Source organism: Hyla sarda, chromosome 5 (assembly GCF_029499605.1).
Source record: "Hyla sarda isolate aHylSar1 chromosome 5, aHylSar1.hap1, whole genome shotgun sequence".
Classification (NCBI taxonomy): domain Eukaryota; kingdom Metazoa; phylum Chordata; class Amphibia; order Anura; family Hylidae; genus Hyla; species Hyla sarda.
Genome location: NC_079193.1, coordinates 273,164,059 through 273,183,746, shown reverse-complemented (window position 1 = coordinate 273,183,746; position 19,688 = coordinate 273,164,059). Strand labels below are relative to the sequence as shown.

General features: G+C 40.8%; 1 protein-coding gene across 6 annotated transcripts in view; it reads right to left on the bottom strand.

Moving 5' to 3' along the window:
* Window positions 1-19,688, bottom strand: part of TAF4B (TATA-box binding protein associated factor 4b) — a 139,788-nt gene that overhangs the window by 39,004 nt on the left and 81,096 nt on the right. For all 6 annotated transcript variants that reach the window (XM_056521763.1, XM_056521761.1, XM_056521762.1 and 3 more), the window contains 2 exons: window positions 8,481-8,611; window positions 6,552-6,677 (listed from right to left, as the gene is read on the bottom strand). In XM_056521763.1, the coding sequence (XP_056377738.1) occupies window positions 6,552-6,677; window positions 8,481-8,611 (257 nt within the window). The remainder of the gene's footprint in view (window positions 1-6,551; window positions 6,678-8,480; window positions 8,612-19,688) is intronic.

Genomic DNA, 19,688 nt, shown 5'->3' with positions numbered 1-19,688 from the left:
CATCTGGTTCTTCTTTGTTATATGTCGTGTAATGTCCCATAATGTCCGTGGGCTTAACTCTCCTACTAAACGTAAAAAGGCTATGTTGGATTACCTTGAACATAACCCTGACGTAATATGTTTACAGGAATGGCACTCCACCACAACATATCCACTCTTAATTACTTCCGTTTCTATATGGCTACTAAGTCTAGGGGTGTGGTTGTTTTGTTACATAACTCATTCCCATTTACTTTGGTTAATCTCCATACTGATCCGGGAGGTAGATACTCAATTCTCGAGGTTCTCTATCAGGAGTCTCGGCTGTGTATCATTAATTCATATGCACCCAATGATAATCCACTGGATTTCTTTGTAACCATAGCATTTAAACTGCAGGCTCTTTCCTATGACAACCTTATTTAGTGCGAGGATTTTAACATGGTAATTAATGGATTGCTTGATAGATCTCATACTAGGGCGTTTCGCCGATCAGGTACACAGCAGAGACTTCTCTTAGACACTTTTGCTAATCATGATCTGGCTGATTCATGGAGGGAGTACAATTTGGCTCAGAATGGGTATACGTATGTCTCTCCTGCTCACACTCTATACAGAATAACACTAAACCATGTAGCTAAAAATTCACAATTTTATTAAATCCTCGTAAAAAAACCCAATAACAATACTATAAATAGTTAGTATCAATACACAAGAAAGAAGAAGTTCTCCTATGATGAACAACTGTGTATCCCAACGCGTTTCCCCGTGTATCTTATGATATACAACGGTTCATCAGGGGATGACAACAACAGTATACAAATATATACCTAATAAGCACACAGATATGGAGGAACAATATATATAGATAGCGTGCAACACATGGACAAAGGCACAACCTAATGCACAGAAGATGGGAGGACAATTAGAACTATACATATTTATAATACATCAAAGCAAACATATATACAGTACAAAGCACATGAATGCAGACAGACGATAGCAAGGCTTATTTGTGGCTTCATTTGAATATCCTCCGACTGATGTAGCGACCTCTAGGTAGTTGGATAGCAAAAAACGAGGTCACTGACAGAGTGAGGACCCTAAGATAAGGGCTCCTCCACAAAAAGAGAGAGAAAGGCTTAACAAATGGCCCCCTGGAATAAAGACCTGATAATAGTTGCTTCTTTACTACAGATAGCTCCAGACCACAATTGTCCAATCACCAGGATCCTATATGACCCTCCAAATTTTTAGATAAAGAATTCAGATAATAATACCACCTAGGTAAAAAAGCAACCTCTATGATGTCCACATAACCACAGTATTGTCCAAAAGATGTCCAGCCATTATCCATGTGTAGTGGATCGCCAGCCGCAGACGGACGTATCATGCCTATGGCATTCTGATATGGGGTAACTACACATGGATAATGGCTGGACATCTTTTGGACAATACTGTGGTTATGTGGACATCATAGAGGTTGCTTTTTTACCTAGGTGGTATTATTATCTGAATTCTTTATCTAAAAATTTGGAGGGTCATATAGGATCCTGGTGATTGGACAATTGTGGTCTGGAGCTATCTGTAGTAAAGAAGCAACTATTATCAGGTCTTTATTCCAGGGGGCCATTTGTTAAGCCTCTCTCTCTCTTTTTGTGGAGGAGCCCTTATCTTAGGGTCCTCACTCTATCAGTGACCTCGTTTTTTGCTATCCAACTACCTAGAGGTCGCTACATCAGTCGGAGGATATTCAAATGAAGCCACAAATAAGCCTTGCTATCGTCTGTCTGCATTCATGTGCTTTGTACTGTATATATGTTTGCTTTGATGTATTATAAATATGTATAGTTCTAATTGTCCTCCCATCTTCTGTGCATTAGGTTGTGCCTTTGCCCATGTGTTGCACGCTATCTATATATATATATTGTTCCTCCATATCCCTGTGCTTATTAGGTATATATTTGTATACTGTTGTTGTCATCCCCTGATGAAACATTGTATATCATAAGATACATGGGGAAACGTGTTGGGATATACAGTTGTTCATCATAGGAGAACTTATTTCTTGTGTATTGATACTAACTATTTATAGTATTGTTATTGGGTTTTTTACGAGGATTTAATAAAATTGAGAATTTTTAGCTACATGGTTTAGTGTTATTCTGGTAGAAAATAGCTATAGGACACCATTGTGTCCAACTGTCAGTGATATTGTCACACTCTATACACTAGGATCGATTGGATCCTTATGTTTACCCCCTCTCTCCCACATTTTCTGTATGCCAGAAATATTCCATGTGCGTGGTCGGACCACAATGTAGTTTTTGCTCAATTTTGGTATTAGGTGTTGCACTCCTTACTTTTGGAGACTTGAGGAGGCTCTTTCTTCTTACTTTTCTACTAATTATGTTTCCTCTCCTGATATTGGCTGGACCTGGATGGCCCATAAGGCTAAGTTTATTGCTTTGGCTTCCAGGTAAAAAAAGAAAGGACTAGGACCCAATCTGCTTTAGAGCATAAATTAACTAAATGAATCACTGCCCATCAACTGAATCATCAACCTTATCTCCTCCAGGCTATCAAAACCACTACACTTCAGCTTGATGCTGTCCTTACAGATCGCACTGAAAAAGCACTGCGCTGGATGCAAGCTACCTATTATAGGTGGGCTAATAAGCCTGGCCAATTGCTAGCCTCTGTTAAGCCAGAAACTGCGACTTAATAGAGTACAGACCATTCAAGTGAAGCCTGGAGTGCCCACCTCCAACATTCCCGCATTTATGAGGTTTTCCATTCTTTCTATTCCTCCTTATATAAAGAACGTGCCTCACCTCCCTCTGCTACTGATGTTTTCCTTGCCTCTACCTCTTTACCTTCTCTTTCTTCCTCTGCTAAGGATTCATTAAATCTTCTGATATCGATTAAGGAAGTGGATCAGACTATCTCAGACATGAAGACTGGTAAGGCGCCATGCCCAGATGGTCTTTCCTCTTTATATTATAAAGAAATTAGTCCAGTTCTTCTCCCACATATTGCTTCCTTCTGTAATAAACTAATGTCTGACTCCCCCATGCCCCCAGAATTTCTTACGGCCTCCATTGTGGTCATCCCTAAACCTAATAAAGACCCTCTTCTCCCATCCAACTATCGCCCCACCTCCCTTATTAATCTTGACACAAAAATCTTTACGTTCATTTTGGCCCATAGGCTAACTCACTTCCTACCGGATTTAATCCACAACGATCAAGTGGGGTTCATACTAGGTCGACAGGCTCCTGATAGCATACGTAAGGTATTGGATATAATCCACTGGGCTTCCACTACTTCCACCCCCCTGACTTTGCTGGGTCTTGATATTGACAAGTCCTTCGACACAGTTTCATGGCCCTATCTATTTGGAGTTCTGCGGGCCATGGGCTTCTCCGGCCCCTTTGTGGCAGCTCTCCACTGTATATTCTGACCCCCGAGCTTACCTAAAACTTCTCTCTTCCTCCCCTGCTCCCACTGAGAGGGGTACTCCCCAGGGATGCCCTCTTTCTCCAACTTTATTTATTTTTTATTTTTGTTTTGGCCATGGAGCCCCTGGCTATTTTCCTGAGTGGAAATCCGAATATTTTGAGAGTCTCTATCGCTAATTCGGTCAATAAAGTAAATTTATTTGCGGATGATTTATTACTTACCCTTACTAAGCCCCTCATATCCCTATCTAATATTTTCTTTGTTCTAGACAGGTTTTCAACTGTCTCGGGTCTGGTGGTTAACAGGAACAAGTCGGAGATTATGTTTTGCAATACTCCTCCATCGGTACAAAGTCTGATCCATCACAACTTTGACCTTCGACCTTCTACTTCCTACCTTCCCTATCTAGGTATTTCTCTCCCTATGTAACTTTTCTCTATAGACTGAACTATCCCCCACTTTTTAAAACTATTCATGCAGATCTGGCACGCTGGAATCTATCACACATATCTTGGCTGGGTCGCCTCCACTCAGTCAAGAGGGTGATCTTGCCCCGCCTGCTTTACTTTTTAGGACATTCCCTATTCCAGGACGATTGGCTGACCTTAGGGCACTCCTGGCTGACCTCTTCAGGTTTATATGGCAAGGCCTACATCCTAGAATCCCATGAAATATTATGTACTACCATAAGAGTGTTGGGGTCTATCTGTGCCTAATATCCTGAAATATTATAGGGCCGCACGTATAGCTTAACTCCTAATTTGTAATGTTGGCTCCTCTGGTCCTCAGTGGCTCACCCTTGAAAATGATCTATCATCTTCATATACGTTGTGTTTCCTTATGTGGTCATCCAGCCCGGTTTGCTCTCTACTCCCTTCTCCTGCCTTACTCTCTCGCTATTCTCTACAACTTTGGCGTTCTGTTCGATTTAAGCTCAATCTACAATCTCCCCTGTTCTACCTCTTTTCCATCACCCTACTTTTCCACCTGGACTGTGTCCCTCTGCTTTTAGTTGGTGGATTACCAATAAACTTACCTGTATCAACCAGCGGCTTATGAGCAAAGAATCATTTCTGTCCAAATTTAGACCCCCCCCCCCCCCTCAGAAACCTTCCGGCTTACACAATTTTTTTCTTTTCTGTCCTCACTCCAACACACTTCTTCTCGATTATTCCACGCCTCTTGAGGCAATGGCTCTCTACACTCCTGCCCGACATGGGGCGTTAGCTCACATTTACTCCATGCTTAATAGTCCTCCTGGTGATACTAAATTGAAGTTTATGTCTCAGTGGGAGGAGGACCTCCGGGTATTTATATCCCTGTCTGACTGGCACAATTGTTGTTCTCAACTTAGTAAGGGAAGCTGGCAGGTCACCCTTGCCGAAACGGCTCTTAAATATTGCACAGAACGTACTATGTTCCAGCCCTCCTACATACTATTTACCCGGAGGTCTCTCCTCTATGTTTTCGGGGTTGTCTTGAGATTGGGTCCGTGCTCCACATTTGGTGGTCTTGTCCACTGGTTTCCACTTTCAGGACTGGGGTTATGGACCTCATATCCTCGGTTCTTGATCAACGGATACCCCTCTCTCCTGATATTTGCCTCTCTCCTGAAACTTGCAGTTTTATCGGTCCCCCTGGTCGAGTCAAGGGTCAATCAGATCATCATCTCGGAGAAGCTAAATGCCCTAAGGGCAGATGCACTGGAGCTGTTTAATAAAGTTTGGGAGCCCTTGCTTTCTTCTCCCCATGCCCCGGACATGTCAGATTATCTCTCTGATTATATGGTTTAGTTTTTATTCACCAGATGCTCCTGTACAGTATGCCTTGCTCATGCTGTATTATTATGACTGCTCATACCCATTCCCATTCTCAGCCCCCTCCCCTTTCCATATCCCTTCCTTGTTCCTGGGAATTGATGTTATTGCGTTTTCTTTTGTTCTTATGTAAATTTTTAGCATATGTATGCTTGTAATGGCATATCATGGCTATGTACTGTTGTTTTTGTCAATAAATATATATCTTTTGACACTAAATTTAAGGAAGTCAATGGCTGATGAACAGGTCAAAAAGTAATCGCCTGGTGAACGACTGATCCACCGACAAAAACAAACATTTCAGATATATTGGCTGTTACAGTCGTTCATACATTATCAGTGAATGCGGGCAAAGAATGAACTTTCTGAGATCATTCTTGGAACAGTCTGTCAATTGTTGGCTAAAACAATCAGTTAAATATTACCCAATAAACAATGATATTTGGTTCAAATCGGACATTTTTATAATTTTTTTTATGTTTATGGGTACTTTGGACTGGATTAACACAAATAGAGAAATATAGCCACACATCCACCACTTGTATTTTGATCTACTTGCTTCTAAGCATAATTTAAAAAAAAAAAAACGAACAGGTTGTTAGTATACATTTTGGTCAAAAAGTACAAGCCCACTTGCCGCATCAAGGCCACCTAGTCAGAGTGGGTCCCTAACCTTACACTGGCGTAGTGCCAGGTGGTGACCACTGCCTCCGAGACACCAGGCCCACAGGGGGAATGACCCGGTGGCCAGGCAGCCCCACTGCTGCCCGACCAAGCCCCTGGCTCTGGGCCGCACCACCCCACAGACAAAGCATCACAGAAACAGTGGCTGCCACAGAGAACCACACCAGTGTGAACACCTATCATGTGCCCACTGCCAGAGGGCTGGGAGAATTTAGGAGGAAACCCCAACTTTGGGCTGGATTAACAATCGGTTGTTTAATTACATGACAAGCTGAGTCTAATGTTGGCCATAACCAAGCTGAGTAACCACTTCCTCCTCTTAACCTCAGACATGCATCCTCTATTAGGCTGAGCATGAATGTATATTTATTTCAGACAGGATTAGAAAGTTAAAATCCAAAGGGACTCTCCAAATACACAATAGCTAGTTTTTCTTTTTATGCTCATTTAATAAGCTAGGATCAGTCATATGGTGAAGTGTATCTGCTCTGTACAAGACAATATGAGAACAATTTACTGCAATGACCTAAACAGTCAACCAGTAAGATTATTTTCCTTTCAGAATACTTAGTCCTATAGTTCCTGAAGTATGTGAAATTACTAGTTTACCTTAGCAGCACGAAGAAGCATTTCTCGTTCTTCTTCAGTTTTGCGTTGTTTCTCCAGATGCTCAAGTTGTTCAAGAAACTTAAGCTGTGCTCGAACATCACTACACTGGACATAGCGATCATATTGCTGAAAAAAAAAAATTACACCAACACTTAATAGTTAAGTAACAATAAAATGTGATTTTTGCACACTGACTGGGGCTACCACTAAAACAGAGCTCTGAAAACCCACATAAAGATAATGTATACTAACTGAAACTACGGTAATTGGCATAGACCGATTAACCTAAAACAAAGATATAGAGAATAAACAAAATATCAACTAAACCTTAAAGGAAACCTGTCATCAGAATCACCGGCACTACCCTATTGGTAAAGGTTTGTAGTGCGAGTGATGCTGATGACAAGGATACTTACGGTCTGCTGATTCTTAGCTTCTTTCTTCCATTAATGAAGAAGCTTAGTGCATGCAGGGCATTTCCAAGCCCTGAGTGCACCATGACGTTCAGCCTGGATCTTCATAGTAAACGCCCTCCTCCTCTGTGAAATCTCTGTTGCAAGTGCACCATGCAACTTCATTTACGTATGAATGAAGCCACGTATCGGAAAACATTGTCACCAGTATCACCTGCAATACAAGCCTATACCAATAGGCACATGCGGGTAATGCTGATGACAGATTGCCTTTAAAAACATTTGTTAGTGGGGCTATAAAAAAAAATCATAAGAAAAAAAAACTAGCAGCTATAGTAATTGTTTTGTAAGATAGGAAAATACTTCTGATTTAAGGGAAAAAGGAACTATGTCCGCAAATATAACAAATTAAAATGCCATAAGGAGATATTAGCAGGTTAATCAAACAGCCGGATGGATTAGTCAAAGGTAATAGTAAAAAGTTCCAGTACAGTCAGTCAACTAAAACACAAAGTAGTCAGTCAATCTCTTAAGCTATGTTCACACAGGTGAATGTCTGCACAGAAAATTTCCTTCAGACATTCCCCTGACAGCAAAGCGCCAGCAGAACATGCCAGCTCTAGGACCGTTTGGAAATGTGCCATCTCATAGACAGCAATGCATTTCCACACAGATTCTGCAGAAGGAATGGACATGTCTATTCTTTCTGTGGGCTCTGGATTCAATATTTTTCCACGGCAGAAACATCTGCGCAGAAACTCCCCCATGTGCATAATGCAGCAGAATCCCACTGAAATCAATGGGACTCTGCTGCAGTTAAATGTCCGTGTGGAATTCTTCTGCAGAATTTTGCACAGAAATTCCATCATGTGAACATGGCCTTAGAGAAATTCCTTGTAGAGCAGAATGAGAAGACAGATTACTAAAGTATTTAACAGCATCTAAATGTCAACCCCATTGATTCCAGAGAATATTTTGCTGAGGGGGCTATGGGTGACTGAACTGTAAAGATATATCATTAGGAGATTTCTCAAATTCTATATAGAAGTTGTAGTATGACATGGGTTGTAATGCATGCATGTAATGTATGTAAGCGATTAATAGCAAAAATAAAAATACATATAGCTGTTGCATATGAAACATTCACACAGCACTGGGTAATTTTTTATGACAATAGAAAACAGCAAAAACTGAAATTTTTTTCTGATGTTTTTGCCTTTTACTACATAGAAAATTAGGGAAAAAATTTCACGTAATTCTCTCAACAAGTTCTAAGGTGAATAGTGGCCTGCCAACTCTCCACGAAAAGAGGTTATCAGTGAAACTAAGGGACAAGTTCAATAGAACCAACCTTGTATCTTAGTGTGATTAATATTTGGGACCCCACCATATTACCCTATTTACAATAATTATCCAAACCTTAAAACAAAAACAAAAAATGAATCCATCTTCTTCCCTTTTTCACAGATAGATTAAAAGTACAATGCTTAGTATTCAAGGAGGTGGTTTCATTTACCCTGCAGTTTGTGGATCTGTGCTGTGCTGCCACTGTCAGTTTTTCAATGAGGTCTCGTAATCTCTCCTGTGTCGCATGGGAGACCAAGTTCATAACATCAGAGTTAAGTTCCTTAATGTCATGCCTTTTACCTGTGGAAGCAGAGAAAATCCATTACATGTTTTAGTGGAAGCTGATAATTGAAATAATTAGCACAGCAGGTATTCTGTTCCCTCCAGAAGTCATACCCATTAAGAATAGAGGCTTGTAGATTATGATTTTCCTGCTACACTCACAACTTCAAAGATATTAGACACTGCATTAATAAAACTTAGCCTGGAGCTCTGGAAAGTATAGGCAATGTTCACTTGGCCTTCAGAATATATCAGCTCGCAAGGTCAGTGTTAGGACACCAATACTAAGCAGACAAAATAAATGATGTTACAAAAATGGTATTTTAAATACGGTACATTTAAAATTTTACACATACCCCCGGTACATGATGATACACAGTCAAGGTGAGGACCATATAAGCGGTAAACACAATGACAACTAACATATCATTGGCAATTAGTGTAGTGTTTAAAAAAACTATATATAGTAATTATAATAATATTTTATTTATATTTATATATATATATATATATATATATATATATATATATATGTAGAGGGTAGGCAGCACAACCACGTATTCTGCAAATCTTGGGGTGCAGGCAAGGATAGCAGTCCCAATCGCAGACAGCTCAGATAATCCAAGATGCAGAAAATATAGCAGCACACCCAGTAGTAAAGTGCAAAAATTGGGATTTATTGACCCATATCAGATGCGACGTTTCGACGGCATCCCGCCATCTTTTTCAAGCATGCTTGAAAAAGATGGCGGGATGCCGTCGAAACGTCGCATCTGATATGGGTCAATAAATCCCAATTTTTGCACTTTACTACTGGGTGTGCTGCTATATTTTCTGCATCTTATATATATATATATATATATATATATATATATATATATATATATATATATATATATATATATAATGAATAAATTGTTGACACTACTGCTAGCACTGCCGAAATAGAATTTTTGCCAACATAATGTCACTCATTTTTTTTCGCTCATTTGTCCTAACTACTGATAAGTTGTATTGTAAATTTTATTTAAGTTTCATTATTTTAGTTTTCATCAAAAAAGTGTGATAGTGTCCACATTATACACTGGATACATTAGCGTCTATTACACAGCTTTTCTGGTCACAGTATTTTTATTATTCTCTAACAAAGGTTAGTTTTAACCCTTACTGGGGTAAGGATAACCGGATTGGCATTTTGGTGATTTTACATTTGATGCATATTTCTATGACCTTTATTAATGACAGGTTGGAGACTTCCTATATTTGATTCAGTTTGGTAAAGGGGTTGTCTGCAGAGAAGAAAAGGTTCTACCTGTTCTGCTCCCTGACATTCCACTTCTGCTTCCTGATTGTCTGGGAAGTATACGGTTATCATGCTGCTACTGGACATTGCGTGTGGGCATGGTTTCCCCTGAATGAGATGATCGTGACAAGCACCAGGAGGCAGAATTGGAGAGCTGGGTAGCAAAACAGGTAGGTTCTTCTCTGCTCCTCGAACAACCACTTTAATTATTCGTTTTTTAATTTCTATTTTCTTAATATGAATAACATTTTCTTTGAGTATTTGTTATCTGCAATTCCAAAAAGCTTATTTTCCCCTTAGCTACATAATACGTTCACACAGGACAGAAATGCTGCTTGTTTCACATCATATTTAGCCTGGAAGTCACCGGTGTAAATCAAAATACCAAAAAGGTACAATGAATTCAGGAATATTTCAGGATTTCTTCTTTATATTTTTGAAAACAGAATTATAGACATTTTTTGCAAATTTATTTAAATAAAGAAAATACATTTTTACATGAACATAAGTATTCAGATATTTTACTATGACACTTAAAATTTAGCTTTGGGGGCCTTCCGTTTATTTTAATCAACTCTGCACGTTGATCTGAGTCATCTGTAGTATTGTCAGCTAATTGGAAAGAGCTGCCTGTAGAGCTCAGAGACAGGATTGTATGAAAGCAGTGAGAAGGGTACAAACAATTCTGCCTCTGTGAAAGTTCTCAAGAGCACAGTTGTCTTCATAATTTTAAAATGGAATAAGTTTGGAACAACCAGGACTCTTCCTAAAACTGGTTAAGCCGCCAAACTTAATAATCAGGGGGACAAAGGCCTTGGTAAGAGATGTGACCAAAAAGCCACTCTGCCTGTGCTTTAAAGAACCTGTATGTAGGTATGTCCAGAAGGTCAACCATCACTGCAAAATCCATAATTTGATATTTATAGCAGAGTGGCCAGAAAGAAGCGTCTCCTCCGTAAAAGCCACAAAAAAGCAGACTGGAGTTTAAAAGAAAGCACCTTAAGGACAATCATTACATGGCTGATATCATCCCTACAGTGAAGAATGGTGGTGGTGTCATACTGTGAAGTTTTTCAGCCATCTGGGGCAGGGAGACTGGTCAGGGTTGAGGGAAAGCATAATGAATTAGGTTAAGGGACAACTCTGTGATTATCCCTGAGTGGCCTAATCGGAGCCCTTACTTGATCCCAATCAAACATCTCTGGAGAGACCTGAAAATAGCTTCCAACAATGGTTGTCCTCCAATCAGACCAGGCTTAGGAGGATCTGCAGATAAGAATGGCAGAAAATCCACACATCCAGGTATTCAAACCTTCTAGAATCATACCCACAAAACTTTCTGCCAACTGTTGAGTAGTAAAAATGTTTTAATATTTTATGTTAAGATTATATAGATCTAATTTTTTTTTCTTTAGCAAAAGGCCGCAACATAAACTATTAAAGTGCAAAAGGTTTGAAAACACTCCCACTTACTGTATGCCGATGTATACTGCACCATACCAGTAGTAAGCTTTATTAACTTTAACCCCTTAAGGACCCAGCCAATTTTCACTGTAAAACCCGACCATTTTTTGCACATTTGACCACTCACTTTAAGCATTAATTACTCAGAGATACTTTTACCTTTAATTCTGATTCAGAGATTGTTTTTTCGTGATATATTTTACTTTATGTTAGTGGTAACATTTTGGCAATACTTGCATCGTTTCTTGGTGAAAAATTGCAAAATTTGATGAAAAAAATTGAGAATTTTGCATTTTTTTTTTTTAGCTTTGAAGCTCTCTGCTTATAAGGAAAATTAATATTCCAAATAAATTATATATTGATTCACATATTGAACATGTCTACTTAATGATTGCATCATGAAGTTGACATGTTTTTACTTTTGGAAGACATCAGAGGGCTTCAAAGTATAGCAGCAATTTTCAAATTTTTCACAAAACTTTCAAAATCGAAATTTTTCAGGGATTCAGTGGATTTGAAGGGCCTTCTTATTAGACATACCCCACAAATGACCCCATTATAAAAACTGCACCCCTCAAAGTATTCAAAATGACATTCAAAAGGTTTGTTAACCCTTTAGGTGTTTCACAGGAATAGCAGCAAATTGATGGAGAAAATTCAAAATTTTAATTTTTTACACTGGCATGTTCTTGTAGACCCAGTTTTTGAATTTTTACAAGGGGTAAAAGAAGAGACATCTTCCTAAAATGTGTAACCCAATTTCTCTTGAGTAAGGAAATACCTCATATGTGCATGTCAAGTGTTCGGCAGGTTCACTAGAGGGCTCAGAAGGGAAGGAGAGACAGTGGGATTTTGGAGAGTGAGTTTTTCTGAAATGGATTTTGTGGGGCATTTCGCATTTAGGAAGCCCCTATGGTGCCAGAACAGCCAAAAAAAAAAAAACACATGGCATACTATTTTGGAAACTACACCCCTCAAGGCACGTAACAAGGGGTCCAGTGAAGTGAGCCTTAACACCCCACAGGTGTTTCCTGACTTTTTGTTAAAGTTGGATGTGTAAATTTTTCGATATTTTTTTTTACTAAAATGCTAGTTTACCCCCAAATGTAAAATTTTTTACAAGGGATAATAGGACAAAATGCCCTCCAAAATTTGTAACCCCATCTCTTCTGAGTATGGAAATACCCCATGTGTGGACGTCAAGTGCTCTGCTGGCGCACTACAATGCTCAGAAGAGAAGGAGTCACATTTGGCTTTTGAAAAGCGAATTTTGCTGAAATGGTTTTTGTAGGGCATGTCCCATTTACTTAGCCCCTATGGTGCCAGGACAGCAAAAAAAAAAAAAAAAAAAAACACATGGCATACTATTTTGGAAACTACACCCCTCAAGGAACACAACATGATGTACAGTGAGCCTTAACACCTCACAGGTGTTTGAAGACTTTTTGATAAAGTCGGATGTGTAAATGGAAAAAAAATTTTTTTTCACTAAAATGCTGGTTTCCCTCCCAAATTTTACATTTTTTTTTACAAGTGGTAATAAGAGAAAATGCCCCCCAAAATTTGTAACCCCATCTCTTCTGAGTATGGAAATACCCCATATGTGGATGTCAAGTGCTCTGCTGGCGCACTACAATGCTCAGAAGAGGAGGAGCGCCATTGAGCTTTTGGAGACAGAATTCGTTTGGAATAGAAGTCGGGGGCCATGTGCGTTTACAAAGCCCTCGTGGTGCCAGAACAGTGGAACCCCCCCCCACATGTGACCCCATGTTGGAAACTACACCCCTCACAGAATTTAATAAGGGGTGCAGTGAGTATTTACACCCCACTGGCATTCGACAGATCTTTGGAACAGTGGGCTGTGCAAATGAAAAATTACATTTTTCATTTTCACGGACCACTGTTCCAAAAATCTGTCAGACACCTGTGGGGCATAAATGCTCACTGTACCCCTTATTACATTACATGAGGGGTGTAGTTTCCAAAATGGGGTCACATGTGGGGGGGGGGGGTCCATTGTTCTGGCTCTATGGGGGCTTTGTAAACACACGCTGCCTTCAATTCCGGACACATTTTCTCTTCAAAATCCCAATGGCGCTCCTTCTCTTCTGAGCATTGTAGTGCGCCAGCAAAGCACTTTACATCCACATATGGGGTATGTTCTTACTCAGAAGAAATGGGGTTCCAAATTTTGGGGGGCTTTTTTTTCCTATTTTTCCTTGTGAAAATGAAAAATTTTGGGTAACACCAGCATTTTAGAGAAAAATTATTTTTTTCATTTTTCCATCCAACTTTGAAGAATATTCATTAAACACCTGTGGGGTGTTCAGGCGCACTATACCCCTTGTTACGTTCTGTGAGGGATGTAGTTTCCAAAATGGGGTGACATGTGGGTATTTCTTTTTTGCGTTTATGGCAAAACCGCTGTAAAAACAGCCACCGTTGTGAAAATCACCAATTTAGGCTTCAAATGTACATAGTGCGCTCTCACTCCTGAGCCTTGTTGTGCGCCCGCAGAGCATTTTGCGCCCACATCTGGGGTATTTCCGTACTCAGGAGAAATTTTGTTACAAATTTTGGGGGTCTTTTTTTCCTTTTAACACTTGTGAAAATAAAAAGTATGGGGCAACGCATGTTAGTGTAAATTATTTTATTTTTTTACACTAACAGGCTGGTGTGGACCCCAACTTTTCCTTTTCATAAGGGGTAAAAGGAGAAAAAGCCCCCCAAAATTTGTAGAGCAATTTCTCCCAAGTACAGAAATACCCCATATGTGGCCCTAAACTGTTTCCTTGAAATACGACAGGGCTCCGAAATGAGAGAGCGCCATGTGCATTTGAGGACTAGGGATTGCATAGGGGTGGGCATAGGGGTATTCTACGCCAGTGATTCCCAAACAGGGTGCAACCAGCTGTTGCTGAACTCCCAGCATGCCTGGACAGTTAGCGGCTGTCCGTAAATGCTGCGAGTTGTTGCTTTGCAACAGCTGGAGGCTCCGTTTTTGAAACACTGCCGTACAATAAGTTTTTCATTTTTATTGGGGGGGGGGGGAGGGGGGGTACAGTGTAAGGGGGTGTATATGTAGTGTTTTACCCTTTATTATGTGTTAGTGTAGTGTAGTGTTTTTAGGGTATGTTCACACTCGCAGAGGTTTACAGTGAGCTTCTCGCTAGAAATTTGCGCTGCGGCGAAAAATTTGCCGCAGCTCATACTTGAAGCAGGAAACTTACTGTGAACCTGCCCGTGTGAATCTACCCTGTACGTTCACATGGGGGGGGCATACCTCCAGCTGTTTCAAAACTACAACTCCCAGCATGTACTGAAAGACCGTGCATGCTGGGAGTTGTAGTTTTGCAACAGCTGGAGGCACACTGGTTGGAAAACCTTCAGTTAGGTTCTGTTACCTAACTCAGTATTTTCCAACCAATGTGCCTATAGCTGTTGCAAAACTACAACTCCCAGCATGCCGAGACAGCTGTTTGCTCTTTGGGTATGCTGGGATTTGCAGTTTTGCAACATCTTTAGGGCTACAGTTAGAGACCACTGCACTGTGATCTCCAAACTGTGGACCTCCAGATGTTGTAAAACTACAAATCCCAGCATGCACAGACAGCAAACTGCAGTGTGGGCATGCTAGGAGTTGTAGTTTTGCAAGATCTAGAGGGCAGTATAGAGATCACTGTGCAGTGGCCTCTAAACTGTAGACCTCCAGCTGTTGCAAAACTGCAAATCCCAGCATGCCTAAACAGCTGTTGGGCATGCTGGGAGTTGTAGTTTTGCAACATCTGGAGGGCTACAGTCTCAGACTGTAGCCCTCTAGATGTTGCTAGGCAACTCACCGGCTTCCGTCGGATCCAGGGAGCCGTTCTCTTCTGCCGCATGACATCGCCGCCCGGGCCGATCACCGCAGCCGATCGCGTCCAGCAGCCTCCACCGACGGGTAAGTGGATCTTCGGCGCCAGTCCCCTTCGGTTCCCCGTTCTTCCCCGCTGTCAGGCCCAAGGCCTGATTATTAAAATCCTATATGTGTATTATAAATTATGTCTGTGTATAAACTAAGACCTGGGGGTGAGAGGTCATTCAGACTGTGGGTTTGTGTATTGCATTCTATTGGGGGTCTGGCTGTTTGTTTACATCTCCTTTGAAGTCAAAGGCTCTTTTGAAGCAGCAGGATGTAAGGTGAACTCTGGTCCCATTATATAATCACACAGATAAGAGGGCCAGGAAGAGAGATGCCCCATCTGGTGGGATCAGAGGGGAGGGGGGAATGGAGTTTCCCTCCAAAGAAGCAGTTAAGACTTAAAATGCTGGACTCAACTGTTGTTAAAGGCTGTGCCCAAAGCTGACAAGAGCTGGACTCTCACTCACAAGGACGGCTATAATATCATGCAGTAAGAACTTCATTTTTTGTTTTCTAAACTTGCCTTGCAAAACTCATTTTTTTACCTGTATGACATTTGTTTCTGTATTTTTATATATTTAGCACTGTGATACCTCTTATCAGATTAAATGTTTAATTAATCAGCTCTGGTCTTTGATCTCTAAATATATGAGCTCACCTTTCTGAAGACACGTTTATCTAAGGGTGAATTTGGTGACTTGCTGGGACTAGTAGTGGATACCCAGAGGTCTGGTGGCCTTAACCCTTGCACCATCACACTCTCTCTAATGTCTTGGCTGGACCTATAGGGTGTGATCGTGACACTCGCCTATTGTGGGTGGGCAGAACGGGGAAAACGAAAGTTAACCCCGCCGCCCCGTATCTGCTATTGGTGGTCGAGTCTAGACCACCAATAGCAGGGATAGGAGGGGTGGCACCCCTGCCACCTCACTCCTATCCCTTCATGGGGATCGTTGGTGTCATGGACAACCGCGATCCCCCTTATATTCCTGGTCACCATAGACCCGTATGAGCTGGAATCGGCGCAAATCGCAAGTGTGAATTAACTTGCGATTTGCGCCGATCGCCGACATGGGGGCGTCTGATGACCCCCCTGGGCATTTGCGCGGGGTGCCTGCTGATATCAGCAGTCACCCTGGTCCGGTCCCCGCCCATATGGATACGCCCTGGGTCCTTAAGACCCAGGTACAGAAGGCGTATCCATACACCCTGGGTCCTGTACCGGTTAAAAGAAAGAACAGCCACTAGTGACTAGGTGCTGGCTATTTCCTGAACATATACCATATTTTTTTTGTGGGGCACAAAATCAATATTTATTTAGAGCACCATTACTACCAGGGCACTTTATATGATGAAGGGTAAACATACAAAACATAGCATAAAAACCAATATAACAAACATGAATGCCGTAAATGACAGACCAATACAGACAGAGAAAAGGCCTGCCTGCAAGGGCTTGAAATCTACAAAAGCATAGTTCCAAGGATTGAAAAACTAGACTGTGTTCTTTCCTTCATAGTTCATGGACAAGCCTTGGTATGCTGGCATACATTTTTACTTAAATCCCTACATAGGCGGGCACTGTACAAAACATGCTGTGTGTCCTTCAGACAGAGCAAGAGAGCTTGTTTTTATCTGTGTTTCTGAATTGATGCCTTTGGATAGGCAAAAAAGGGATTTAGGAGCACCTCGGTATAAATATATAAACATTCCCATACACAGACATGTGCACAGATGAGTTCATGATATAAAATAGAGACAAATAGCATCCAAATATTTTGACTTCTTTAAATCTTTAGTCACGCTTGTGCTATAAAAAGAATACAAATATTAACCAAAAACAATTATTCCAAAATAAACTCAAAATTAAATGCATTCATGTTAGGCTTTATTCACATGGCCACAATGCTGAAGGCACTGGAAAAAACAAAACCTATGCTGATTTCACACACACAATATTTTTTGAGAAAAAAAACAAACAATATTTTTCATTGAGTTTTGTGAGCCAAAGCCACTGAATCCAGCAAAAAGAGAAACCTATTGTATGTACTTAAAGGGTACTCCAGTAAATCAAATGGTGTCAAAGTAAAACAGATTTGTAAATTACTTCTATTAAAAATTTTTAATCCTTCCAGTACTTTTTGGTTTTCTTTTACATCATGACCACAGTGCTTTCTGCTGACACTTCTGTCCATGTCAGGAACTGTCCAGAGCAGTATATGTTTGCTATGGGGATTTTCTCCTGCTCTGGACAGTTCCTGACCTGGACAGAGGTGTCAGCAGCGAGTACTGTGGTTGTGACAGAAAAGAAATCCAAAAAGAAAATAATTTCCTCTGTAGTATACAGACTAATAAGTACTGGAAGGATTAACATTTTTTTTTAATAGAATTAATTTACAAATCTAAAAAAATTGGGGTATGTGCAGCTCACAATATAAATTAATCGAGGCTAAATGGAAAGTATTTACACCAAAAAAATACTAGTACAAAATAATATAAAAGGAAAAAAAGGGGGGGTACCAAATGCCTCTAGACTAATACCATAAAATGGTACATGATGATGGAATTACAGAAAAAATAAATAAATCGGACTGTGCTTCACTTTAAATGATGTACAAATTTAATATAAAAATTACAAATAAGACATAAAATAAATAATGCAAATCTAATACATAAATGCCTCCTACCACAGGGCCCTTGTGGGGAGGTATGATATTTGAATACAAAGCATATATTAAAAAATTTTTAAATATAGCATGTGAATTACGTTCTACCGCTATCCCAATATATTGCAAACCGACATAGTGTACTTTTGTGCGGTACACTCAGTCTCATGTGATTTAGAACAGTTCACAAAGTGATATAGTTACCAACTCCTAAGGGTAGTTTTGGCTGGACGTCCGAGAGATGGATATGTGAGGGCTGTATCCAGCGCTAGCGTGAGCATACGGTGACGGGCCCGGATGCCACAGGCCAAAAAGGTCACCGGTCACGGAGTAATTGCATGCTCGATGGCAGATGTAGTGGAGGCTGTGTCCAGCGCTGGCATGCGCTTGCGGTGACGGGCCCGGTTGCCGCAGGCCGAAGAGAAGTCACCGGTCACGGAGTGGCTCCGGAGGTGGAGATATACTCGGAGATAGATGGATCTTGCTCCGGAAACAAGGAAAGGAAAGCCTCGTGGAAGATCTCTCGGCGTCTGGTGGAATGGCGGATGAATTACAGCCAGGTGTAAAATCAGCAGATGATGGAGTTGTGTCGGAGGTAAATGATGGCGGTTTGTGGATTGCGGTGGTCATGTGGTAAATATTTCTTTCTCTAGACGCGTTTCAGGGTACTTTATATATGACCCTTTCCTCAGTAGAGATAACATATCTCTACTGAGGAAAGGGTCATATATAAAGTACCCTGAAACGCGTCTAGAGAAAGAAATATTTACCGCATGACCACCGCAATCCACAAACCGCCATCATTTACCTCCGACACAACTCCATCATCTGCTGATTTTACACCTGGCTGTAATTCATCCGCCATTCCACCAGACGCCGAGAGATCTTCCACGAGGCTTTCCTTTCCTTGTTTCTGGAGCAAGATCCATCTATCTCCGAGTATATCTCCACCTCCGGAGCCACTCCGTGACCGGTGACTTCTCTTCGGCCTGCGGCAACCGGGCCCGTCACCGCAAGCGCATGCCAGCGCTGGACACAGCCTCCACTACATCTGCCATCGAGCCTGCAATTACTCCGTGACCGGTGACCTTTTTGGCCTGTGGCATCCGGGCCCGTCACCGTATGCGCACGCTAGCGCTGGATACAGCCCTCACATATCCATCTCTCGGACGTCCAGCCAAAACTACCCTTAGGAGTTGGTAACTATATCACTTTGTGAACTGTTCTAAATCACATGAGAACGGAGTGTACCGCACAAAAGTACACTATGTCGGTTTGCAATATATTGGGATAGCGGTAGAACGTAATTCACATGCTATATTTAAAAATTTTTTAATATATGCTTTGTATTCAAATATCATACCTCCCCACAAGGGCCCTGTGGTAGGAGGCATTTATGTATTAGATTTGCATTATTTATTTTATGTCTTATTTGTAATATTTTTTATATTAAATTTGTACATCATTTAAAGTGAAGCACAGTCCGATTTATTTATTTTTTCTGTAATTCCATCATCATGTACCATTTTATGGTATTAGTCTAGAGGCATTTGGTACCCCCCCCCCCCCCTTTTTTTCCTTAATTTACAAATCTGTTTAACTTTCTGGCATCAGTTGATTTAAAAAATAAATTAATTAAAAAAAAAAGTTTTTCACTGTAGTACCTCTAAAATTTCCAATTCCAACGAATCCACTTCTGGCTTTTGCTTATAAATGCAGCAAAAACTGCAATGGCAACCGCCCTCTCACCACCTCACAAAA